Source organism: Podarcis pityusensis (assembly GCF_964106645.2).
Source record: "Podarcis pityusensis genome assembly, chromosome: 4".
In the NCBI taxonomy this organism is placed as follows: Eukaryota; Metazoa; Chordata; class Lepidosauria; order Squamata; family Lacertidae; genus Podarcis; species Podarcis pityusensis.
In genome coordinates this window covers 77868153-77894393 of record NC_138027.1, presented here as the reverse complement: position 1 = coordinate 77894393, position 26241 = coordinate 77868153, and the positions used below count along the sequence as shown (strand labels likewise).

The 26241-nt window shown below is 44.3% G+C and overlaps 1 protein-coding gene across 2 annotated transcripts in view; it reads left to right on the top strand.

The window, feature by feature from the left end:
- Positions 1-11972: 11972 nt before the first annotated feature.
- The window catches only part of UXS1 (UDP-glucuronate decarboxylase 1), a 41785-nt gene continuing 27516 nt past the window's right edge, over positions 11973-26241 (top strand). The window contains exons 1-3 of one of the 2 annotated variants that reach the window (XM_081003184.1): positions 11973-12251; positions 22830-22857; positions 25333-25381. In XM_081003184.1, the coding sequence (XP_080859310.1) occupies positions 12152-12251; positions 22830-22857; positions 25333-25381 (177 nt within the window). In that variant the 5' untranslated portion in view covers positions 11973-12151. The remainder of the gene's footprint in view (positions 12252-22829; positions 22858-25332; positions 25382-26241) is intronic. The other variant, XM_081003183.1, reaches the window with a different exon arrangement.

The window sequence follows — 26241 nt, the reverse complement described above, 5'->3', positions numbered from 1 at the left end:
AGCTCCTGAAAATATACTGGCTGTAAAGCAAGACACTTCAGCAAACTTTCTTATACTCTCTGAGCACTCTTCCCCCCTCCCATACCTTCTCAAATTATTCCCTTACATGGCACATCTATATTTGCTTGCTAAACACATTTTATTGCTTGCTAAACATTCCTGTCTTTCTATTTTGCTTGCTAAACACATTTTATTGCTTGCTAAACATTCCCTCCCCTCTCCTTCGTACACATGTCTTTTCTCATCTTTGCATTAGTAAGCATAAGACAGGAAAAGGGGCCTCTTTAGCAGGCCTGGTTAAATCTGCACTTTTGACCCGCCAGCCAAATTTAGCAGGTCTGGTTAGTTATTGCTAACAGCAGCGGTTTCTTGCTAGCTGGCTAGGCAGGAAACGAACTTTTGACCTGTCAGCCAAATTTTGCAAGCAGTCACTGGCGGTGTGCTAACTGTCTGGCCAAAATTTGCAGAAGTAAGATTAGCACAGGATTAGCACAGGAATTTACTGCAGATAGTATTTGAGAGCAACCTTTCTTAGGTACAGAGTTCTAAGCACAGAAAATATTGAGAGAAACCTTTTCCCATCTCCCTTTACCGTGACCAGGGAGAAGAGTCGATGGAGGAAGACTGGAAGAAATTCAAAGACTATCTTCAGAAACACTGCAAAATTAAAGAATGTTAGAGTGATGTTGGACTGAAAATAAGCGGTTTCCAGCTGTACAGGTTAAGGTTAATGATAGACTAAGACTAAAGATTAGGATTAAAGATGTTTAATGAAATGGAAATTTGACAATTAAGAGGTAAAATTTTAATGTCACATTACATTAAGACTAAAGATTAGGTTTAAAGAAGTTGAAGTTATATATTTCAATATTATATTAAAATTAAAGATTGGGATTAAAAAAGTGGAAAAGAAATTGCTGGACAAACAATTTGGATTGGAATACAAAAGAGGGAGGTATGAGGAAGTCCAGAAAATAAGTAAATTTAAAAACGGAAATGGAAAAGAGATATTGTTTTTAAATTGTTATGTGTTTTTTTATTGTTGATTATTGTTTTTTGTGTTTTTTAAATTTTCTTTTTGAGATTTGTATTGTGTATTTGTGTATCTTTTTTGATGTTTTTCCTTTCTTTCTTTGTTGTTTAATTTTTGATTGAAACTTTAATAAAAATTATTAAAAAAATAAAAATAAAACTAGCCCTTTAGAAATCAAGCATTTTTCAAAACCCACCTAAGCACATAGGCCTGTAGCAGAAACGTTTGGAGTGAAAATGGAATTTAGAAAGCAGAAGAGAACCAAGGCCAATAGACCACTTCTACACTGTGATGCCACTTCAACAAAATCATGGGAATTGTAGCTTTTTAAGCTTGCTGAGAGTTCTCAGGAGACCCCCTTTGCTTCACAGAGCTACCATTCCAAGAATTTCCTGCGAAGAAGGATTTATTGCTAAACCGCTCTGAGAACTGTGGCTCTGTGAGGGGATTAGAACTCAACACCTATAACAAACCACAGTTCCTGGGATTCTTTGCAGGAAGCCATGAATGCTATGGTGCTTTAAATGTATAGTGTGGCTGTCCCCTCTGTGACACTATGACAAGCAGTTCTACTCAAATGAACCACCTGTGGACAAGAAATCCCCGTTTACATGAGGTGAGGATACTGCTCGATCCAAAATGGAGACAAACAGCAGCAGGAGTACTAACACAGAGCTCTGTGTGCACACAAACAGGAAGAAGAGGCCCTCAAACTCAAAGGAAGAGAGATGAGATGGGGGAATGCAATAACAAAAAAACTTGTAAATTTGTCCTTGAACATTGTTTGCAGGGGAAATGTATCAGACCCTCCAAATTGTCCAGGGACATCCCTGATTTAGAGAAGCCATCCTGGTTTCTGATTTGATCCTGGAATGTCCCGCTTTTCCTTAGGATGTCCCTATTTTCATTGGAGAAATGTTGGAGGGTATGGAGTTATCCGGCCCCGGAGCCGTCTGAAGGCAATCCTGTATAGGTAAGGGGTTTTTTAGGTTTAATGTTTTATTATGTTATTTATATATGTTGGAAGCTGCCCAGAGTGGCTGGAGCAACCAAGTAAGATGTGTGGGGTGTAAATAGTAAAATTACCCTTATGGAATGGGATGTTCCCTTTTTTCATCAGAGAAATGTTGGAGGGTATGGCATATTAGAAGCATAAAGGGCAGGCTATTTCTGAAGTCTTTCTTGACTTTGCCTTGAGAAAAACCATAATATTCTGGGGGAGGGAAACCAAATATTCTAAGTCACTGAACATTTAAAGTTTATATCATATGAAAATAGGGATGGAAAATAATTTCATCTAAACTTGAAATATGTCTGATTTTTTGCCGTGACATATACCCAGATTCCTTTTCCCTCTTTTGGTGATGCTGGATTTCCTTTTTGGGCAGGCCAGTCAGGGAAAAAAAGTAATAGTTTTGTAACTTTCGCATTTGTTTTACAATATCCTGTTTTTCACAGACTGTTTACATACAGTATTTCCTTTTATTGATGGTTTTATTGAAATCATTGGTGCATTTTCCAAAAGCAACACTTGGTGGTGCTGTTTTCGACCGCCGGATGTGCTCTCCCATACAAGCAGCCTCGTAAGTACATCAAGAAAGATCAGAACACCAGGAAGCAACTAAACTTTCCAGGTTCCAGCTGGAGGAATTCTCTACCTGGAAGGAAACTTGAATGACTACCAGAAGAATCATTATTTTATTCTGCATTAGGATGGGGAGCAGCTGATGGAGGGAGGGGAGCATATTGTCTGCCACCATTCCGCTCATGCATGGATGCAAATTATAAAATATAAATATAAATCAAGAAAAACTTTCACACCTCTGATCATGTGCCGAGTTTTGAGTGCTTTTGCTTTTGCAAAGCAATAGCCTAAGAACTCCAAAACATGGAAATTACACAACCCACAACATTTGGGACCAATAAAACCTTGCAATGATGGAATAGAATAAAAGGCACTAGATGTTCGCCTTCCTGTGCACTTGCAGTGCAGCTGAAACCCAAGCAAGATTTCTACGTCTCCCCCCCCCCACACACACACTAAGAAAACACCCTGCCCACCCACTCACAATCTCTGCAGGAGAGGACATTGTGATTGGACTATTGGAACAGTAAAGTCATTAAAATATTCCCCATTAGCTAGTGGTGTTGCCTGTGGCTGGACTATTCTGCCAGACAGGTTGTAATGGTCATCATCAATGCTCAATGGTTTCAGAGGTTTCAGAAAGGGATGATGAGTGCTCTGGTCTGCCATAGCATCTGGAGGGCGCACATTGGCTACCCCTTGGCATACTATAGTATCGTGTAAAAACAGGAATCAGGCGGGTGGTAACAGGAACAGTCGTTATTATTATCTAATTGTAGATGGAGCTTTCTGAGACTGCTGCAAGTCTCTACAAATATATAATAATAAATAAAATTTTATTTATATCCCACCCTCCCCAGCCAAAGCCAGGCTCAGAGTGGCTAACAACAGTAAAATAATACAGCATTCTAAAATCAATTAATTATAAAATCAGTTCAAATCAAATTGATGCCAGCCATTGGGCTAGAGTTCTGTGAAGAATTACCAAAGGAGGGGGTCAGGCTGTGCCTTGGCCAAAGGCCTGGTGGAACAGCTCTGTCTTGCAGGCCCTGCGGAAAGATGTCAAGTCCCGCAGGGCCCTAGTCTCTTGTGACAGAGCGTTCCACCAGATCAGAGCCACAGCCGAAAAACCCTGGCCCTGGTTGAAAACAAACTAGGGGTGGCAATGGCAGGAACCCCCTCGTGGTTGTCTTCATACATTACATCATGGCACATTACAACAACAATTAAGCTAAACTAATAAAATATTGGACACAGAACAAAGCAGCAGCAACAAAATAATGATGATGATGTAAGAAAACAAGAATGCACTGGCTTTATGCAGCATAATCTGTCAAATAACTGGGTGGATGTCTCTCATTTGGGTACTGTTTCAGCTACTGGTAACTTATTTTATGGCCATCTGGAACACAACCCATTCTCATCCCAGAAGGCACTGTACACTCTGATAAGCAACCCCTTTTAAGTTCTCACCTCTGTCCACTGTTGGTTCTTAAACAGATATGATTGGATTTTTCAACATCTGGAGAGACGTGCAATGCATTGCATGCCACACCCAGCACAAAACAGGTGATGAGCTGCTGAATTTAAGATGGAGCTGAATTAAACATCCCTACATGCAAGTTTTTGATTCTTGCTCAAATGCAACACATTTCTGGGAGGAAGCCATCAGCTATGGGCATCCAGCTCTTTACCTCTCCTGTACCAAATTAACCTCAAGTGCTTCCAGACCATTGCTATTCGGTCACGTCCCAGGAAATTCAGGTTGCACTATTAAAGTTGATTTGCCTCCCCTCCAAAATTAGCCTTTTTCCCCATAAGGAAAGTGATGAGAAAATGTACTGGTAAGTGTGGGCTAACATTTGCTTGATACCCCAGAAACAAATCAGGATGTATTCTCTATGGACAGGTCACCTGGAAGCGAACCTAATCACTATAAGCAAAGCAAAACAAAGAAAGGCTTACTGTACTACCGAAAGCTGTTCATCCTTGGACTTTGGTTAAGTTTCCAAAGTGAAGGAATTCCATTATCTCATCCAGAATGAACAATGTATGCACTGTTCATGACACGATGCCCTTCAAGTGCAAAAGCAAAAAACCAACCCAGACTTACTACCACAGGGTTTTGATGTGCCTTGGCTGGAATGCATGGCTTATAGCTCAATCCTAAACGCAAGCAGGAGAAAAGAAACTACAATTCATAGAATAATATAGAATCATAGAATTCTAGAGTTGGGGCACTGAGGGTCATCTAGTCCAGCCCCCCGAAATGCAGGAATCACGGCCAAAGAATCCCTTGCAGATGAATATCAGGCTTCTGTTTAAAAGCCTCCGATGAAGGTGTTATATACTGAAGTTCTCACCCTGGGCCAGCAGGGGGATACTGTAGATGGTTTTCACTCAGGTCCACATATGCAAATAAGGAATTGAAAGTGACGTTCAGTGATTGGCTAGTTACAGAAAGTTGTTACTGTTGCTTTGTAGTTGAGCTCTATATAAGCAGGTTGGCCGAACCCTCCAGCCCAGTTCTGTTCTGCCCTGTGAATAAACAAGAACTGTCTGAAGAATCGCTGTGTCGTCTACCTTCCAATGTAGTCCGTTCCACTATCAAACAGCTCTAACCATCAGAAAGTTATTCCTAATGTTTAGTCTGTGTCTCCCATCTGAATCCATTGGTTCAGGTCCCACTCTCTGGAGCAGCAGAAAACAAGCTTGCTCCACCATCCATGTGACAGCCCTTCGGAGATGTAAAAATGTCTATCGTATCACCGCTCAGAATTCTGGCTTACCATTAAGCGTGACCCATCGCTCATGGTTTCTTTCTCTGCAGACCATGAGAAGAAGTCAAACACCAATCTTCAGGATTTGGAAATGTCCCCAGTAATAAACATGGTTAGACAGTTATAAACGGATGATCACCAGTAATTTATGGTGGAAATTGCACAGCAATATTAACACTCGACAATCAGAAGAGCAAAATCGTGTGTGATGCTAAAAGAAAGCACTGCTCAAGTGTAATTAAGAAAGCCAATAACGAAGATGTGAAATAAATGACTGATTGCATTAAATATTATATAAACATAGGACCATGCCATTTGCTGTGTCTGCTCAATAGATCCAAGTAGTTCATTTTTGTCTTCACCGACTAGAGACAAGGCTTTCCTAGCCTTGGAGAAACCGGGGATTGAACTAGAATCCTCCACATTCAAACCTTTGCTTTGCCAACCCTGCCTGATGGCTACATTTTACTTAATGAATAGTGCAGGAGTTCCTGATTATGAATTTCCCATGTCACATCCAGTTGGACTCTTAAGGGTGGCATGCCAATAATTTTTTACTCAGACGAGCACCATTTAAATTAATGGGCCTAATTTAGCCATGGCCATTAATGTTAATGGGTCTACTCTGGGTAAAATGTAGTTGAATGCCACCCTCAAAAAAAATCAGCTTTGTATAACTTATAAATCTATTGCAGAAAAATTTAGTAAGCAGTAACGGGAAAGCTCTCGCACAGTCTGCCAGAAGATCACTGGATGATTGCTTACTCTTTAATCCATGTTATCATTTGTTACGCAGTCGGTCTGCCTCCATTGCCCACATTCTTGTCTGTGCATACACTCTGGAACAACAGAAAAATATTTGCAGCAAGGACAGCAGCTTTGCATTGATGCAAAACACCCATTCCCCCGCCACACAAATATCAAATATAGCCCAGTTTTTGCAATTACCACAAACACTTCCACTTAGCCACGATGTCAGTGTCAGGAAATATCACATTATTAGACAGTCCTGTTCCTCATCTCTCTTGCTCTGTTATTCGTTGTTAATATGCACAGATTGTCTGTGGTGGCACCACGATTATAGAACACAGTCCTTACATCCAAGAACTTTGATTACGAGGGTCATGTGTCAGGTACATTTTATTTGCCCAGGCATTTTTATTCAGTGTTTCATTGCCTGCTGTTTTTTAGATTTCAATCTTATACACACTTAGATGGAAGTAAGACCCTTTCAGTTCAATGAGACTTATTTCTGAGTCTTAGCAGATTTTTTTGGGTGGGGAGGGGGTGGAATTCAGTGCCCAATGGAACAACGCCCCCCTTTCCTTCCCCTGCATGCTGTCCTGGCATTTGAGGGAGCTGTGGGGGTGCATAGAGGTGGAAGGAGGAAGCCCCTGTTGTGCTAGCAAGAGTCCAATAACAGAACCAGGTAGTTGAATCTGGACCTTTATTTGCTGTTCAGCACTGTTTTTCAGATTTGTGTGGATATTTATTATTGTCTTACATTTTGCTTCTCAAAAGCTACCTCAAAAATTCCTCAACTAAGGCAGGGTAGAATAATATCTCAAGCAAACAAAGTAATTGTATATAGCAAATAGTAAAGGTAAACGGACCCCTGACCATTAGGTCCAGTCGTGACCGACTCTGGGGTTGCGGTGCTCATCTCGCTTTATTAGCCGAGGGAGCTGACGTACAGCTTCCGGGTCATGTGGCCAGCATGACTAAGCCGCTTCTGGTGAACCAGAGCAGCACACGGAGACATTTACCTTCCCGCCGGAGCGGTACCTATTTATCTACTTGCACTTTGACGTGCTTTCGAACTGCTAGGCTGGCAGGAGCAGGGACCGAGCAATGGGAGCTCACCCCGTCGCGGGGATTCGAACTGCCGACCTTCTGATCGGCAAGCCCTAGGCTCTGTGGTTTAACCCACAGCGCCACCCACGTCCCTTATATAGCAAATAGCTGCCACTTTTACAGCCTCTACATTTATCCTTTGGCCCTATCCCTCCCTCTTAAGACAAAAATCTCCGACTGAAAACTTGAGAGCCCCAAAGATGAAAACAAAGGGGGAAATTGTGTGTGGAAGAAGATGGCTTTCAGACTTGATGCCGAGTTGAAAATTAAAAGGAGAAAGCATCCTTTTACTCGGTGCTCTTTTTCAAGGGTTAAAATGAGGTGCCGGGACTCATATTTTGATAAAAGTGTAATAGGCAGCAAAAAGAGAGAGGCGATGGTACTCCACCACTGTGAATACTGTCACAAAGAAACATTACTTTTACCCATTCTTGCAATACATCCACATTCTTTGACTCATGTTCTGCAGTGCATTTGCAGGAATTCTGAATTGGCCCTTGTAGCACAGAGAGCCACAGAGAACGGTCAGGTTCATCGTGTGCCCTTCACCTAGGCACAATGTTGCTTATAAAATCTCTTACTGAACTATTTGCCAGTCTTTTGCAAATTGTGAATGAGTGGGCAGGGACTAGATCCTGAATAGTCCTTATAGGGAGTGGAGGATATTGGGATATATTTTTTCCAGAAGGCCTCTAACCCAACCTTCAGAAGACGACACATATCACTGATAAGCGAAGGAACAGTTTGAAAACAGGACAGAGTTGGAAACAAGAGAAGAGACAGTTGGCAATTTCTAACTAAAGTCCTTCAGATTGCTGTTATCATGCTTACACGAGACAAATGCCCCTATACACACACACACCAGTTACGTCAGGGAATATGCCCTTGCGTGGCGAGTTCCCGCCTCCCCCCAGTGGAAATAAAGACACATGACACAGATATTTAAGGTTAATGGGCTAAATATGGCCACAACTTTATTGGTTACAGGTGATGAGCGGTATTGGCTTAGGCATTGGTCCTAACCAACTATCCGGCTTCAGCCTGTTCGCTTGAAGTCCGGGAAGGGTTAACTAGGAACTCCCCCGGGGTCATCGCTCGGGGGCGTGCCTTAGGCCCTCACCTCCATAGGCTTGACTGGGAAGAATATAGCTCAAACATACTGAGGGTTTCCCACTGCAACCTCTGCTCTTTTTTGCCAGAGGGCAGGCTGTTGTCTGTCTGGTGCAGCTGGCTCAGAAACTAGCACTGCTACGAATATACACAGGAGCGCAGCGTAATCATGCATTGTAACGTGAGAGTGCTCATTGCTTGAGAGAGCAAGTGATGAGACAAGAACTTTTCAACAGTTGGTTTTTATTAAGAAAATATAACGACACGGCAATTTAATAGTTAACTGCAAAGGCGACACCCCCCCCCCCCGACCCCAACAGCAGAGAAAGGGATTAAAAGTTATGCTGCAACAAGGTTGCTTGGTGTGAATTGCTTTGCTTTTCAGTGGGAATTGAAAGGCTGGTGTGTGAGAGCACACACATGCACATAAGAGAGAGTTTTACTGTTTCTTCTTTATGCAGAATTATTAGCAATGGGGGAAATCCAACATGAAGTTACGAATAAGAGATTTTACTCAGCACTGACAAGGCTTTGCTAGGCAGAATCCACTGGAAGTGGGAGTGAAGAAGAACACTTAAAACTGGGATGATCCCAACAATACCTCTTCTGGAATCACATAGGAGTTCATAAGAACATATTCAGCTACGAGTTCTAAAATTCGGCATAAGTTGTTACTGAATGTATGAAGAGCCTCTCATGAGTGAGATAGGGGGTGCCACCCCCTAGATACCAAACTGCCTGCTGGCCATATACACAAGCACACCATCAGTTTCATTCTGAAGGCAGGGTTGCAACAGGTGTAAAACTTACAGCGGTCATTCAGTGAAAGGTTGCATTATAGGGACCTGTCTTAAGTACCTGTCCTTCCAGGGGAGCGGGTGGCGCTGTGGTCTAAACCATCGAGCCTCTTGGGCTTGCTGATTGGAAGGTCGGCAGTTCGAATCCCTGCGAAGGGATGAGCTCCCATTGCTCTGTCCCAGCTCCTGTCAACCTAGCAGTTTGAAAGCATACCAGTGCAAGTAGATCAATAGGTACCACTGTGACTATAAGGTCAACAGCATTTCCGTGCGCTCTGGCTTCCATCACGGTGTCCCGTTGTGCCAGTAGCAGTTTAATCATGCTGGCCACATGACCCAGAAAGCTGTCTGTGGACAAACACCAGCTCTCTCGGCCTGAAGCAACATGAGCGCCGCAACCCCATAGTCGCCTTTGACTGGACTTCACCGTCCAGGGCTCCTTTGCCTTTTACCTGTGCTCCCAGAAGGGCAGCCACTAATAAATCAGAAGCAAATGAAGTAACTGGTGTTGAAGTCAGGAAGGAAGGATTGCACAAAAGCTTTACCAGGAAAGGCAGAATGTGTGTAATTTCAAACAAGGTAGTGTTTTTCAAACTGGTGTGGGAAACCACGGATTCTTGCAAGCTGAAAACCTGTAATAGTAAACAAATCTCCCGAAAGGACAACTTCCCGTCACTACTGGTCTTCTTCCGCGACACGAAGCTGCAGGGTGAGTGTTTGAGGTCGTATTATCAGCCCACCACTGGTTTGGCTGGTGTCCCATGTGAACTATTGCCTACAACCATACCCAGAACCCGGTGCAATGCTCAGGGTTTTGTGGCAGATATGAGATTCCCCTGCAGGGAAGAATGATGTAGAAAGGACTTCATGGAATCAGAGTTTTGTAAAGCACTGTCTTAAGACAGCAAATGCCTGAAGTGGTCAAGATGATGATGATACCATCATCTCTTTGTGATTTGGCATCTAGGAATCGTTACTGAAATAAGTATGTTGTCTTACCTCCCATCATATTAACTCAAGCAATTCTTGCTAATTTAACATACTGGATGTAGTGAGGTGCCAGTCTGGTACAGTGGTTAGAGCAAGGTGGTCCATCCCAAGGGCCACATGCGGCCCTTGAGGCCATTTAGGGTGGCCCTCAACAACGTTCCTCATGCTTCCTTTCCCAAGCTGGGTAAGCAAGGCCCTGGGCTTTGGGAAGGAGACACAAAGACTCTGTTGGAGTCCTGGGGTCCTAGAGTCCTCTCTCTTCCTTCACAAAGCTTAGTCAACACCACCCTAGCATTGGGAAGGAGGTGGGAGGGCTGTAGGACCCTAGTGACCAGATAGAGGGTCACTGATCCTCATCTATACAACTATACCATACCCTCCAACATCTCATCTTTCTGATGAGAATAGGCACATCCCAACATTTCTCCGATGAAAATAGGGATGTCTTACCATACTCTCCAACATTTCTCCGATAATAGGGACACCCTTAGGAAAAGCGGGACATTCCAGGATCAAATCAGAAACTGGGACAGCTTCTGGAAATCTGGGACCACCCCTGGAAAATAGGGACACTTGGAGGGTCTGCTATACAACCTTTAGAAAACATCTGAAAGCAGCCCTGTATAGGGAAGTTTTTTTGGGTTTTTTAATGTTTAATCATAGAATTGTCCAGTTGGAAGGGACCCTGAGGATTATCTAGTCCAGCATCCCTACAATGCAGGAATTTCAGCCAAAGAATCCATGACAGATGGCAACCCAACCTGTTTAAAAACCTCCACCAACTTTTCTAAGGTACCCTGCTCTGCTGTCAAAACAGCTCTTCCTTTTATTCTGTTTTTTATGTATGTTGGAAGCTGCCCAGAGTGGCAGGGGCAAAACAGTCTGATGGGCAGGGTATTAAAACAAAACAAAAATGGAATAGGACGCCCCTATTTTCATCAGAGAAATGCTGGAGGGTATGTTGTTTTAAGGGCTTCCTGTGTTTAGTAATCATTACACAGACAGCAAGATCCTTAGGGGCAGCAGATGCCGATGCTGATGTTTGCCTGGAGCGCAAAGCCTTCAACGTTTCTCTGATGAAAATAGGGATGTCCTCTTCCAATAACAGTAATAATAATTTTTATCATTTATACCCCGCCCATCAGACTTGGTTGCCCCAGCCCCTCTGGGAGGCTTCCAACATATATAAAATTTGCGTAACCAAACCAACCGCCTCTATCCACTCCTTATATATATATATACCGTAATTTTTTAACATATAATTTTCAGCAATCATTTAACGCATTTTCATATCTTATACAATTTTTGACTTCCATCAATCACATCTGAAAATTTCTCAATCTTTTCCACTTAATTTACATTTCTTAATTTCACTATTTTAATTTTCTTAACTAAGAACTCTCTTCATAATATTCCTTGCGATGTTTCATAGATTCCTCCTTACAAAACTTCTTGTAATCCTACAATTGTTGATTACAGTTGCTTTTCAGATAGTTCACATATTTATCCCAGTCCTCTGAGAATCTCTGGTCCCGCAGGTTTCGAATCCTTCCTGTCATCTTATCTAATTCTGCATAGCCCAGCCTTTATCCACTCCTAATCTGAAATTCCCCACCAAAGCCAGCGAACCCTCGAGGCAGGGGGGAAAAAAAAAAAAATCACAATTTTTCCTCCTCTTCCCACGCATGCGCAGTGAGCCAGCGTGACCTCACGCCCTCCCACCTCCGCGTCATCTCCTTCCCCTTCCGTCGCCTGGAAATAGCGGGCCGAGCCCGGCGAGGAAGGAAAGGAAGAGCCGCTTTGCCCGTGTGCGCATGCGCGTCGTCGTCGCGGCCGGGAATTGGCTCTCCTCCGTCGTCAGCGGCTGCTGCTGCCGCCGCTGCTGGTGGCGCGGCGCTCCGGGGACGCCGGCGTCGTGTTTTTGGCATATGCTTGTCGGCGCCTGAGCTCCGTCCGCTGCGCCCCGGGCCTCCCTGTGCCGCCGCCGCCCGCCCCGCCGGGGATGCTGAGCAAAGGGGCGCTGCAGCGCGTGCTCTCCGCCGTCAACAGGAGGAGGAGGATGAAGCTGCTCATGGGGCTCGCCCTGGTCGCCTACGTCGCCTGTAAGTGCCCGGGCAGGGTGGGGGCTCCCATTCATTCGCCTCTTCCCAAAATGGAGGGGGGTCACCGCGCGCTTTCCCTCTGTTTTTCATTTTTGCAAATTGCAGCAGCCGAGGGGTTGCACCAAACGCTGGAAGGAAGGCAAGGAGGGAGGAGAGCGACGTGGTGGGGAGACACATGTGACATAGCAATTCCTCCTCCTTCTTCTTTTGCAAAAGGTTCTGGGGGGGAGTCAAGAGTTTCTGGTGGAAGTTTGCAAAGTCCCCGTCGCTTCTTGACGTATTTGTTTTTCAGCGGCAGCCGGCAGGAGGGAAACCTCTTGATGGCGGTTTCTGCCCCTTTGGGTGGCTGGGGGGGGGGGAGGGGGGTGTCGTCCAAACTTTGTTGTTGTTTAGTTGTGTCCGACTCTTCGTGACCCCCTGGACCAGAGCACGCCAGGCACTCCTGTCTTCCACTGCCTCCCGGAGTTTGGTCAGACTCACATTAGTAGCTTCGAGAACACTGCCCAACCATCTGGTCCTCTGTCGTCCCCTTCTCCTTGTGCCCTCCATCTTTCCCAACAGCAGGGTCTTTTCCAGGGAGTCTTCTCTTCTCATGAGGTGGCCAAAGTATTGGAGCCTCAGCTTCACAATCTGTCCTTCCAGGGAGCACTCAGGGCTGATTTCCTTCAGAATCGATAGGTTTGATCTTCTTGCAGTCCATGGGACTCTCAAGAGTCTCCTCCAACACCATAATTCAAAAGCGTCAAACTTTAGCAAAGTCTAAAAGCAAAATGCTCCAAACCTCCGACCGTGAATGTGCCTCCAGGTTAGGCCCCAAGTCCGTATTTGAACACTGACCAGAGTGTGCTTTGAGATTTTGTGGTGTGTATTTGGCAGTGGAGGAGAGAAGCTTCTCTGTGTTCTCAGGTGATGGCAGTGTAATAGTTATGTCTACACAGGAGTAAGCCCTGCTAAATTAAAAAAAGGTAAGTGGAGTCAGCATCGCAGGCTGAATCAAACAGAAAGATAGTTGTGTCCTGTGCTTACGATTTGTATTTACCACAGCTGTGTCTCTTTTTAGCTGGGAAACCTAATAAAAACATTCTGCTGCTGGTTCTCTGAATTAAACTAATGGCTTGTTCACAGGACCTGTTTCCAGTGTCCAGGCTTATATTCTCTCTCTCTCTCTCTTCACCTGCCCTCCTCCCTCTGCCAGGGTTGCATTGTGGCAAATGTCCATCTCACCACCACAAGCAGGGTTTGCCTTTTCACATCCATTAGGAGGTATCGGTCAGTTTGAGGATATTTACGGAAACGTGCTGGAAAGGAGCACATAAGGAGGCTCCTTCTAGACTAAGACCCGCTTGTGGGCTTTTCCCACTGGGTGTGTGTGTGCACAAATGTCACGACAGTAGATCCTGATGTTTTGTACCATTGCAAATATCGGGTTTGACTGGTAGCGAAGTATCTGGCATTGTATGTGCAAAAGAAGAATCAGATGACCTGTCAGCAGTAAGCACAGTTCAACCTGTAAGCACAGTGCCAATCTGTAGAAAAAGTTGTCCGTGTTTGTCTCGGTGTCACATAGGCTGAGGAGAACTTTGTATGCCATCCTGACGCCATGGAGGCAGGGCACTATAAAAGTGTAATAAAGAGAAATGGCAATTTTTCGCTTCCCACAAATAGTTCACAGCCTGAACTAATTAAGTAATAACTTGTACTTTAATTGACCTTGCTGTGGCTAACCTCTTCAACTCTGCTACTGCCTGAAGAGGTTTTCCACAGAGGTTTGCGCAGAACAAACGCACAGAGGTTTTGCGCAGAGGAAACCTACTGGACAGGCAGATATTCCACACATGTTTTGTAACATGAAGGCTGCAGCAGCGAGGAAGTTGAACATAAATCCTGGGAGAACCCTCTTGTCCAGCATTCCCCAACCAAGCCCCCTTCAGGTGTCGTTGGACTAGAGCTCCCATCATCCCTCACCATTCACCACAGTGGCTGGGGCTGATGAGAATTATAGTCAAAAATATTGGAGGAACAACAGATTGTAGAAGATGGATATAACCAGGGCTTTTTTCCCCATCAGGAACTCAGTTCTGGTACCTCTCAGGTGGGTGCCATTGACTTTATAAGAGAACAAGGGAGGCATTCATGGTGGGCACCTCTTTCTAGAAAGACAGCACAGGATATAACCCACAGGGCTAGGTCAGGCAGGTGCCTTCCCCATGGTCTGCTACTGAAGTGATCAAAGATCAAACCTGAGACTTTCTGCATGCAGATCATCTGCTTTCCCACTCAGCTGTAGTTTAACGTGGGCCTTGCTTTAGAGTCTGCACACTGACATGGCTCTGTTGTTTTTGCTGCAGAAGGAAGGCAAGAGTCCATTTCTGCTTTAGGTAACAGTGGTCAAATCCCTGAATGTGGTGGCAGTGGAAGGAAGTAGTACAATAAAATACAATATAGTATTTAAAAGCAACAAAAATACAATTAAAAATTAATATAAATATTTAATTTGATGTGCTGTTCTTTTTTTCTTCTTCAACCATTAATCCACAGACACCCTGCGGACCACCTGAATGACGCTTGTGGAATAATGATGGTCCAAACCGTGGGCCACAGTTCGGAAACCTATGGTTTAGCGCTTTTTGTACATTCAGGCTTACACATTTCAGGGTTGCAATATAGGCACGTCTGATGAACTATCTTGTTGCACCGATAAGGAGCGAGGAGAAAATCCCCAGAGTTTTCCTGGTGGCTCATAGCAGTTTCCACTCCGCTTAAAAGGAGAAACAAACAACAGTCCAGATAGAGCAGTAGGCAAACTAAGGGCACGCTCTTCTTTGCGTAATATAATGTCCCCAGGGTTTCCTTATTTAGGAGCATTGTAGTCATTTAATGTAAGGACAAGCCCTAGGGCTTCAGCTTATTGCTTTAACCGGTGAAGTAATGCTTACATTCTAAAGTATGTTGTAGACATCGCCTCTTGTCTTGGGTGGTCCAGAAAGGCCTAGAAATATTTGAGTAAGTAAGTGGGTAATGAAAGAAAGTATTTGAGTGTGTTTGTTGAAAGTGTGCCTCAGGTTTATTTCAGCTACTTAACTGGCATAGCCTATGTGTGTAGTGGAATGGGCTTGTAATCTTCAGCAAGGTGTGTTAGTTGTTACAGTTGCTGCACATTTGAAAACTTGTAGTATTATTATTAATAATAGTAATTAAGAATAGAAATGTTTCACAAACTAGTACACATAAGCAAGAGGGTGGAGATGTGGAGGAGGGACTTGTATTTCTTGTCCCTAGTTATGGTACAAACAATATCCACTTGGGTGCCTAAGAGGCTGACTAGTTTTGTGACACCGCTCCCATCCAGCCCGCCACGCAAGTGTTCAGTTTTAACAGTGGGGGGGGGGTTTGATGGACATTCTATAATTTGTGTAAATTGCTTAGAGGTTGCGGGTGGTTAAGCAGTATGTAAATTCCCATGAGTAAATAATATTCCCCATAGCAGTCACAATAGTATGCTAGCTAGGCAAAAAGCGTTGCGCTGTCAAAGGCACAAAATATTTCACTTCTGAGTGCTCAGAAATTGCTACTCGGCAAGAAAAGCATTTATTTAACAGAAATAACGCAACAAATTTCTCTTGAAAGCACAGAATCCGAAAGGCCATTGAGGTGAACTTTTAAGTTCCTCTGGAATGGTAGCGGTCTCAGTGGCTTAACTCGAGGTAGTAAATTATGTGTTACTAAGTGGGTGGCGCTGTGGTGTAAACCACTGAGCCTTGGGCTTGCCGATCAGAACGTCGGTGGTTCGAATCCCTGCAACGGGGTGAGCTCCCGTTGCTCGGTCCCAGCTCCTGCCAACCTAGTAGTTCGAAAGCACGTCAAAGTGCAAGTAGATAAATAGGTACAGCTTCAGCGGAAAGGTAAATGGCATTTCCGTGAGCTGCTCTGGTTCGCCAGAAGCAGCTTAGTCATGCTGGCCACATGACCCGGAAAACTGCGGACAAACAGCTCCCTTAGCCAATAAAGCGAGATGAGCGCTGCAACCCCAGAGTCGTTCGCGACTGGAGTTAACTGTTAGGGGTCCTTTACCTTTACCTTTTTAAGGGAGGAATGATCATTGTTCACTGCTGTTCTATATATTGTGTTGTTTTTCTGTGTATGTTTGCTTTGTGAGAGATTGGCCCCAGAGCAACAAATAAATAAGTATTTTCTGAAAGGGTGATATGTTTTGTTGTTGCTTTTTTTCTTCAGTTCTCTGTAGAAGTCAGATAACGCTTAAGTGCAGTAGCTTTTAATAGCTGAGAAGATCGATCCAATTCTGCAGGTCGATGCGCTGGCAATAGCTGTCTTGATGATTCCTTGAAAAATGATTAAGTGGTTTTGTGGCAATGGCCTATCTCCACCCCCTTATTTCAGAATTGCCATTACAGGAATAGTTCTGTGAATGATTCATATTTGGAATATGGTAAAATATTAGCATTTACATACTGAAACAAAAAACTAGGTGCAGTTCATCCAAAACAAAGGCATTATTTAGATTCTAAGGAACATGTACTTGTGGCTGAGTGTTTTTCAGAGCCATCAAGGTAGCTTCTGTACCAGAGCAAGGCTGAAATCCAGGTTCAGAGGTGTCTAGTTAATGGGCTACAGTGGGTAAAATATTGCCTGCCAAGTCAAAGAGACAGATGGTGGGATTCAACTAAATGCGTCCCATCAGCTCACGGATTTCTGCTTGTGCAGTGGGACTTTTACCTTTCTCCCCTGCCAGCATGTCCCCACACCTGCCCCAAATGTGCTCCAGGGGGTTGGAGTGAACCCCTAGAACAGATTTTGGGGGGTATGGGTCGGGGAAGAGAGAGACAATGTTCCGAGGTGCAAGCAGAAATCATTGCACTGACAGAACGATCACCCAGCGCTAAGGTGGATGCAACCCATTGTCATCAACTTTAAAGCGAATGCTTGCTTGCTGAAGCTTGGAGCATAAAATCAAACTTAATCTTGGCCTTCATGGAAAGTATATCATTTTTTGACACGTCTGCTCTCAAAGATAGGTGCACCATGACTTAGTCTGGTGTGGGTAAAGTGCCTGAAATTGTAATGTGCCCAATTAACTCTTATGGTTCTGTAATTAAATCGCGACAGGAACAATTGGCTCATTGTCCGCTGTAGTTAATGGTAAAATGCAGCTAATGGATTCACAAGCAGGGCTTTTAGGGCGGGTTGGTGGCTTTGAAGTTTCTTGAAGTTAATAAAAGAATTGCCTTTCTGTTTATGCAACCCGATAGGGTCTTGTGACTAAATATCAGCTCCATCAGAGGAACTGTTGCCACAGCACTTGTTTGAGCTTTTGTTTCCAGTGTTTTCCGTCAAACAATGCGCACCCGTTTGGCCAGAATGGAGTCGCTTAGAACTATGCAGCAAGGCAGTTTTTAAAGTAGAAAAAATAAATAAATACCTACCTCTCCCCACCCACCTCCAATACGTGGTATAGCAAAAATTTACTTAATTTGGATGCTTTCCTGCTTTCCCAGCTATTGCCCATTAAAGGTAAAGGGACCCCTGACCATTAGGTCCAGTCGTGGCCGACTCTGGGGTTGCGGCGCTCATCTCGCTTTATTGGCTGAGGGAGCCGGCGTACAGCTTCCGGGTCATGTAGCCAGCATGACTAAGCCTCTTCTGGCGAACCAGAGCAGTGCACGGAAATGCCGTTTACCTTCTTGCCGGAGCGGTACCTATTTATCTACTTGCACTTTGACGTGCTTTCGAACTGCTAGGTTGGCAGGAGCAGGGACTGAGCAACGGGATTTGAACCGCCGACCTTCTGATCGGCAAGTCCTAGGCTCTGTGGTTTAACTCACAGCGCCACCCACGTCCCATGCCTTCCCAGTTATTGCCCATTAATTACTCCCTATTGATCACCCATTTCCTATTTTCAGACTGCTAAATTGCTATGTTTCTCATTAGCTGGCTTCTCTCACCTACATCAAGAGAGTTTCTGGCAGCTGCCGTTGGTTGCATCCAGAAGGTGTGGCGTCCGTTGTAAGGTCCTACTGTTTTGGTGCTGTTGGTGGGACACATTTAAACATTTTCAGCATTGACTATGCCCGATTCTCATGAGCACTTGTGCGTGATCTGCTCGCAGGCATGCTTTCGGCTCTCTTTCAGCTGATTTATTGCTCCTGTGCATCGTTCCCTTCTTAATTCACACGAATGATAAGCATCCTAAAAAGCGAGTGTGGGCAGAGCACAAGAGGGAATCCTTACCTGGGGTTTTAGTTCATTTCAGTTACGTTCACTATATCTGTGCCTCCTTTGAAACGAAGTGCTTGTTCATCTTGGCTTGGAGGCTTCTGTTTCCTTTTCCTCCAAGGATCAGTTTAAAAGCTGTTCTATCACCTTTTTCATTTTAAGCACCCATCAGCCTTAGAAAATACCATATTTTCCCATGTATCAGACTGTTTTTTCCTTTAAAAAGCATGCTAAGAAGTGGGGGTCGTCTTATACATGGGTAGTACATAGGGTGGACGTTTGATTGGTTGCTACCACGTCTGTCAGCAGCTATTGCGCGTGTGATTGGTTGCTGCGTCAATGGGTGGTGTTGATTGGCTGACACTCAGGCAGTTGGGCAGGCTATTGGCAGCTTCTGCTGGCAATGGGACAGATGGGAGGCGGATTTTGCGACGTGTGTGGGTGAGCGATTTTCGGCATCCCCCCTAAAGAAAAGCTCAACCCTGAGTATTCTCTCCCCCAAAAAGTTTAACAACCCTGTGCCATCTTCCCCCATTTTCTTAAACCTGAGTTCCTAAAAATAGGGGGCGTCTTATACATGGGGGCGTCTTATAGCTGGAAAAGTACGGTACTTTGATTCTGCGAAGGATGCACATTATTAGGAAGGCATGCTTAAAATCTGGGGCAGGTTTGTTGATTTGTTCCCATGGCTCTTGGCAACCCGGCTGGCTAGCAACCAGTCCATTAAGTGTGTCTTGTGTCGTGAATGGGCCTTGGAAGTGTGTAGACATGCCCTTAAGGCAAATTAAGGTCACTGAATAAATGCTTTGTGGTGTGTGGGTGTTTGTGTTCTGTGCACTCCTCAGGGCAACTTGCAACAATTTTAAATTACAAGGCCATAGAACATACTAAAATGCACACACACACTGTTCAAAGAAGCTTAATCAGGTATCAAAGAATTTGAATGTTTACTGTGTCTGGATTCAGAATACTGTATATTAAAGAGAAGGTTGGAATTGTTGCTTTCTTTCGCACATAATGGTCAGCTTGTTAAATTTATAAAGCCATCATCGAAAGAATAAAATCACACTTTACTGATGATGGTTATTTCAGTTTTCTCCCATATTTTCTTAATAGTTTTAAAGTAATTAAGTGTTTCTGGGTGCTCTTACTGTGATCAGTAGCTTAAAACAACAAACGATTTTTAAAATGCAAGAACACTAATTAAAATGCATTTGATACTATTTTCTCTGTAGACAAATAAGAAAGAGCTAGCATTCTGTTTTCAGTCACATTCACAGCCAGGAAGTGTTTGGAAGCTTGCTTGCATTTCTTGTATATCTTTAAGCCACTCATCCATAGTAGAACTTAATGGTAAATCATCATGCAGTGTAATATGCCACGTGCTGTTATTCATCTGAGTTTGCATTTACCTAATTTTAAGACCTGCCAAGGAACAGATGATTCTGTCCTGATATGTAAAACCATAGAATTCAAAGAAGGCGAACTCCCACCCCCAATGACTGTATATCTGAGTTTCTAACACAGCCTGGCAGAGACATTCCTTTCCACCCAGAACTGCAGTAGTATGGAAAAACCCACTCCCCACTCCCCAGCTGGTTGGCAGAGGAGCAGGGGTGGGGTGCTCTGTATCTATGGGACGCGGATGGCGTTGTGGTCTAAACCAATGAGCCTTCTTGGGCTTGCCAATCAGAAGGTTGGTGGTTCAAATCCCCGCGACAGAGTGAGCTCCCGTTGCTCTGTTTCAGCTTCTGCCAACCTAGCAATTTGAAAGCACGCCAGTGCAAGTAGATAAATAGGTATCACTGCAGCGGGAAGGTAAACGGTGTTTCTGTGTGCTGTGGTTTCCGTCATGGTGTTCTGTTGCACCAGAAGCGGTTTAGTCATGCTGGCCACATGATCCGGAAAGCCTGTGTCTGTGGACAAACGCCGGCTTCCTCAGCCTGAAAGCGAGATGAGCGCCGCAACCCCATAGTCGCCTTTGATTGGACTTAGCTGTCCAGGGCTCCTTTACCATTTTTTGCTTTGTGTCTTCACGTCTGTGCTCTGCACTCAAGTCTCTGCATGCACAAGAGAGAATGTGGGGTAGCTGCTCCCACTTCTGCTTTGGCCATTCTCTGTCGCCACCAGGAGCTGGGTTCTTGGGAAGCTGTGGCCAACAGGGAACATGGCTGTCAACCGGAGAAAGGAGTTGGCCACTCTTAACGATATGTAGAATATTTCCATGTGAAACCACTAAATGAGAAAGCACCCAGGGAGCAAGACAAGTGATTCACAAACATCCATTCCTCACAAAGAAAAATTGTCCCCCCGCCCTCAGTGGCTGTTGACAGTCAATATTTCAATATAGTACTGCCTAAAATAGGCACAGCCCAGATGCGAAAGGACGTGGGTGGCGCTGTGGGTTAAACCACAGAGCCTAGGGCTTGCCGATCAGAAGGTTGGCGGTTCGAATCCCCGCGACGGGGTGAGCTCCCGTTGCTTGGTCCCTGGTCCTCCCAACCTAGCAGTTCGAAAGCATGTCAAAGTGCAAGTAGATAAATAGGTACCGCTCCGGCGGGAAGGTAAATGGCTTTTCCGTGTGCTGCTCTGGTTCGCCAGAAGCGGCTTAGTCACGCTGGCCACATGACCCGGAAGCTGTACGCCAGCTCCCTTGGCCAATAGAGCGAGATGAGCGCCGCAACCCCAGAGTCGGCCACGACTGGACCCAATGGTCAGGGGTCCCTTTACCTTTGCCTTTACCAGATGCAAAAATGAGACCCAGGCCCAGCTCTCAGGTTTTGTAAACTGAAGAGGCAATCTGCACAAGGGAGGTGCAGAGGAGAAAAAACAGAGAGAAGAGAAATGCCTTTGACAATGCCAGAATAAATTAGGGAACTGTAAGCAGGCATTTGTATCTATCTGACATTCTTCCTTGACTACAATGGTGTGAGTTCCTGAGGGGGGTGAAGGTGACTTTGGTCTTCTGGCCAGCAGCAGAAGCCGAAGCTGCTTCACACCTTGCACTTCTTGGAGCAGCTCGGGTTCTTTGTGGACAAGGAACCCGATGTCTGGGGCCAGGCTGGCATTTATTTTACCTCATGAGTTCTTCCTCCCAGGGGTCCTTGTTCTTCTGGGCCAGGAGCAGGGGACACCAGGCGGTAAGGATTGAATGCACCGCCGCCCCGTACTCTCTTCACCGGCTCTGCTTTGCCCCTCAAGCATTTCTGCCAGGTTGAAATGCGTCCTTAAACTGCCACAATGCCTCTTTCTTGCGTGATGAGAGAGATTTGTGTCAGTGCATATGGAAGCTAGCTTACGGTGCAGAGCTGAACAGTTACATCCATTGCGCTGCCTGCTCTTGCCTCTGTGCCACCACCCCTCCCCGGCATGTTGACCCATGGAAGGTTGCCCCTCTCTGACCTATCATTGATTTGTAGAGTGGGAAGAGACCACAAGGCTCATCTAGTCCAACTCACTGCAATGCAGGAATCTTTTGCCCAACGTGGGACTCAAACCCACAATGCTGAGGTCAAGGGTCTTCATGGCTCCCCTTTCAAACATGATGTGTGCTCAGTGGGGCATATGATGCGGGAAAGTGGAAAATTAAGGACCATTTAGTTTGCTAGAGGATTTCTATGCATATGGTACTTCTGTAAATAAAATAACTTGTAACCTGGTGGTATCTAGTCATATCTGATGGCTTTTTTCTGGTGTGCCGCCGCCTGTGGGAAGCTTCACAGAATAGTCTAGTATGATTGTTGTATGTGATGATAATACAGTGGTACCTTGGGTTACATACGCTTCAGGTTACAGACTCCGCTAACCCAGAAATAGTACCTCGGGTTAAGACCTTTGCTTCAGGATGAGAACAGAAGTCACGTGGCGGCGGCGTAGCAGCAGCAGGAGGCCCCATTAGCTAAAGTGGTACCTCAGGTTAAGAACAGTTTCAGGTTAAGTACAGACATCCAGAACGAATTAAGTTCTTAACCCGAGCTACCAATGTATACGTGTTGTACGTTATTTCCTACTTGGAAACCTTCTGAGAAGTAATTTGTATGGGAAGGAGAAGTATATTAAGCACATCCAGATTTGGGCTACCTGAAGCTTGTTGCAGCTTGAAATGCTGAATGTTTTCCTGACTGTGACAATTAACATTCAGTACTTTGGGAGGGCTAATTATTTTGGGATATTTCAGCATCCCAAAAGTCCAATAATCATTTGATATATACAGTATAACTTGTTTTCTGGAATACCTGCTCTTACCCTAATGAAGCTCACCTCGTTAATACTTGAAATGAATGTCTTCTGAATTGATTTAAAAATATTTTCAAGCAACACTAATTAATTCTTCTTCTTTTCCCACAGCTGTATGGGGCAATGTACTCAACATGAGGTAACAACGACTGCTTCTTTTTTCCCTTTTGTATGTCTGTGAGGATGTGAAGTAGAATTATTCTTTCTGTCACAACAACAACAACAACAACAACAACAAAAAGTATCTTTTCCCCCAACCTTCCTTTCCTTTTTCCATGGAATGGAAGATAACGGGAAACATTCAGTTTCTCTGATTAAAAATGTTGTCGTCAGCCACAAATTTTTGGCGTGAGAAGAAAAAAAATGGCAGTTGAAAAGGCCCATCCACAAGTGTGGGACAAGGCCCTATAACTATTCTGCCCTCCCCACCTTTACTATCTCTTCCCCTTTCTCCTTCCTGGGGTGCAAACTCGGGAACAACAGTGGTAGATTTGTCATTAGTGAAGGCATTGCATGAGTCCTACAGGAGCATTTTTTATGCTGGAGTTAATATATGAGTGGCGTGCTGCTGTTTTTGAAAGGAGCATGCCTCTTTGAGCAATATCTCAGTTGGGATTAGCCATGCAAATGTCCTTCAGAAGTTTATCAGAGTGGGGAAGAGATTGTCACTGTTGTCTTTGCAAAAACTATGGGCCTTGTCCAATGTTAACCATTCCATTCACTCTATAGACTTCTGCTTGTCTAATGAAACTTCTTTCTCTTCTTCCTTTGCACCCTCAAAAATCTGATCCGGGGGAATGTCTGGAGCAGAATTTGTGGGCGTGCAGGAAGAGGAGGGGGAATACAGCCTGTCTGTTTGCACAGTGTTAGATACAACTCTATATCCTTGACTTCCTATGCCCCAATTCTTTTGTGTGTGCTTTGCAGTCAGTGTTCCAAAAGCTTTATCAATTATTACGAGATTGCATTCAGCAGAACTGTGTTTCCCAAAATAACTGTATGCTCCTTCCAAAGAAAGAAAGAAAAAGGCCACTCCTGCTTCCCGTTGTAAGTGGAGAGTCAGATTGGATTACTCCATTGGTAAAAATAAACATTTACTGGTGCTAATCCTGTGGCTGAAAGTGAGCTGGGTTCTTTGCTGTAGAAAATCCATATAACTGTGGGGGTTTCATAGGCTCTGATTGTGTTATCAGCACTTGATACCCATAAGATTAAACAAGTTCGGCTGAGGATGTGGTTTCACCCAGTGAACCTTTTCTACAAACGACTCTTAAGGTAACAAAACAGTTTTAACTCTGGAGTAGCTAACCTCTGGCCCTTCAGAAGTTGCTGGACTCTTGACTCCCAATATCCCCTGCCAGCACGGTCAGCAACTGGGGATGATGGGCGGTTGCATACAACCACTGAGGGCCAGAGGTTAATCACTCCTGGTTTAATTCTCTTACTCCAGAACAAGGGCATATATAGCCACAGGTTTCTGGTGTATGAAAGGGCACAGGATTGACTTGTAACTTTCAGGGGCTTCCCACACTTTTTATAGAGCATCATATCTGGGATAGCATTTATGCAAAGGTGTGCATGACCCAAGCTTCAGATCATGCAGGGCATTCTATGTGCAGGAGCTGGGTCTGCACGAACTCAAGAGTTTTTCTTTGTGTGCATCCTACATGCTATGCAGCTGTGTCAATGTGTTTTCCCCAAACCTGGGTCTCCCAACTGTTGTTGGACTACAACTCCCATCATCCCTGGCTAGCAGGACAGGTGGTCAGGGATGATGGGAGTTGTAGTCCAACAACAACTTTGAGATGTTTGAGAAAAACTGACCTATGTTGTGAAACAATTCTTACAGTTTACAAACATAGGAATACTTGCGGAGGGTTTTCCCCCTTTGGTGATTCTACCCATGTAGGGTTTCCCAACTAAGTTTTGTACTCTTTAGGTGTGGCAGAAGGAATTGGAAGTTGTTGTTGGATTCTACCTCGCATCATCCCTGACAATTGGCTATGCTAGCTAAGGCTGATGGGAGTTGGAGTCCAACAACATCTGGAGGTTCCCCATCTCTACAGTAAGTCTGCAACTTACAGTGGTGCCTCGCAAGACGAAATTAATCCGTTCCGTGAGTCTCTTCGTCTTGCGGTTTTTTCGTCTTGCGAAGCACGGCTATTAGCGGCTTAGCGGCTATTAACGGCTTAGCGGCTATTAATGGCTTAGCGGCTTTAAGAAAAAGGAAACAAACTCGCAAGAACGTCTTGCAAAGCAAGCCCATAGGGAAATTCGTCTTGCGGAACGACTCAAAAAACGGAAAACTCTTTCGTCTTGCGAGGCACCACTGTACACTCATTTAACTTGTGCGCATTCAGTTTTACATGCTTGGCATTGTTTTTTTAAACAAAATTTAAAAGGCGGGCAAGCCTCTTGGGGAGGGGAAGACTTTGGCAACCCCACCCAAAATAGCACCCAATGACTATGCCCAATTTTGGCTTTAGGTGTGATCCCCGTAAAGTCACCCCCATGGAAATTGAGGGCTTACTCTATTCTAGCTGAACTTCTATTGCTGGATTTGGTGGCTCTTTGGCCATTTTTAAAGTTTTCCTTATGGTTTTCTTCCCGACAGGTCTATCCAGGATAATAGTGATCAGAAAGTAGAAAATAAGATTGAAGAGGTCAGTACGCTGGATAATCCAGTATTATAATCCTTGCTTTCCCCACAGTCAGCATTTTGCAGACTTTCACTGTTTTACTTTCGGTGTCAGCCTTCTTTCCTTTCAATTCTGTCCCCTCGGTGGAGCTGCCACTTTTATTTTTCTTCTCTTCAAATGTTGCCAAAGCTCATAGTCATTCAGCTCCACACCAGTGTGTTGCTTTGTAGATAATAATAATAATAATAATAATAATTAAAAAAAGATGTCTTCCTTTAACATTCATACTTTGAGATCCTACTTGTTAGCTGTAAATAATAATATATATAGAACAATTTTCGTTTGCCCCCCCCCCATATCTTTGTGGGTGGTTGTAACACATTCATCAGTGTTCGTAAAATATATAAACGCAGTAATAATGCAACCAAAATAATGCAAGCTCCTTCTCTTTGCACACCAAATGTCTGCTTCCAGTGTATGTCAGGATTGAAATGGGTCATGGGAGTAAAATGCTGGTTTCCTGTTGGCATTCTTTATCTTGGTTTCAGTGCTGCTAATATGCAGCTAACTTCAGCACCCACCCCTCAATTCTTTATGGCTGTGTCATCTTGTAAAGCTAAACTAAACCATGACTTAATGTAACAATGGAAGAATGGTTGTCAAAATTAATGGACTTAGCTGAGATAGCAAAATCGACATATTTAATCAGGGGAAAGTCAGTGTTAACATTTACTAAAGATTGGTTTTAAATTATTGTACCCCACCTTACTTGTGCTGATTTATAAGGATTTGATTATGACTAAAGATTGGAAACCTCTCGTAGACTTTGGTGTGAAAAAAGGAAATAATGACGCTTGGATTTGGGGATTGAAGATAAAGTTGGT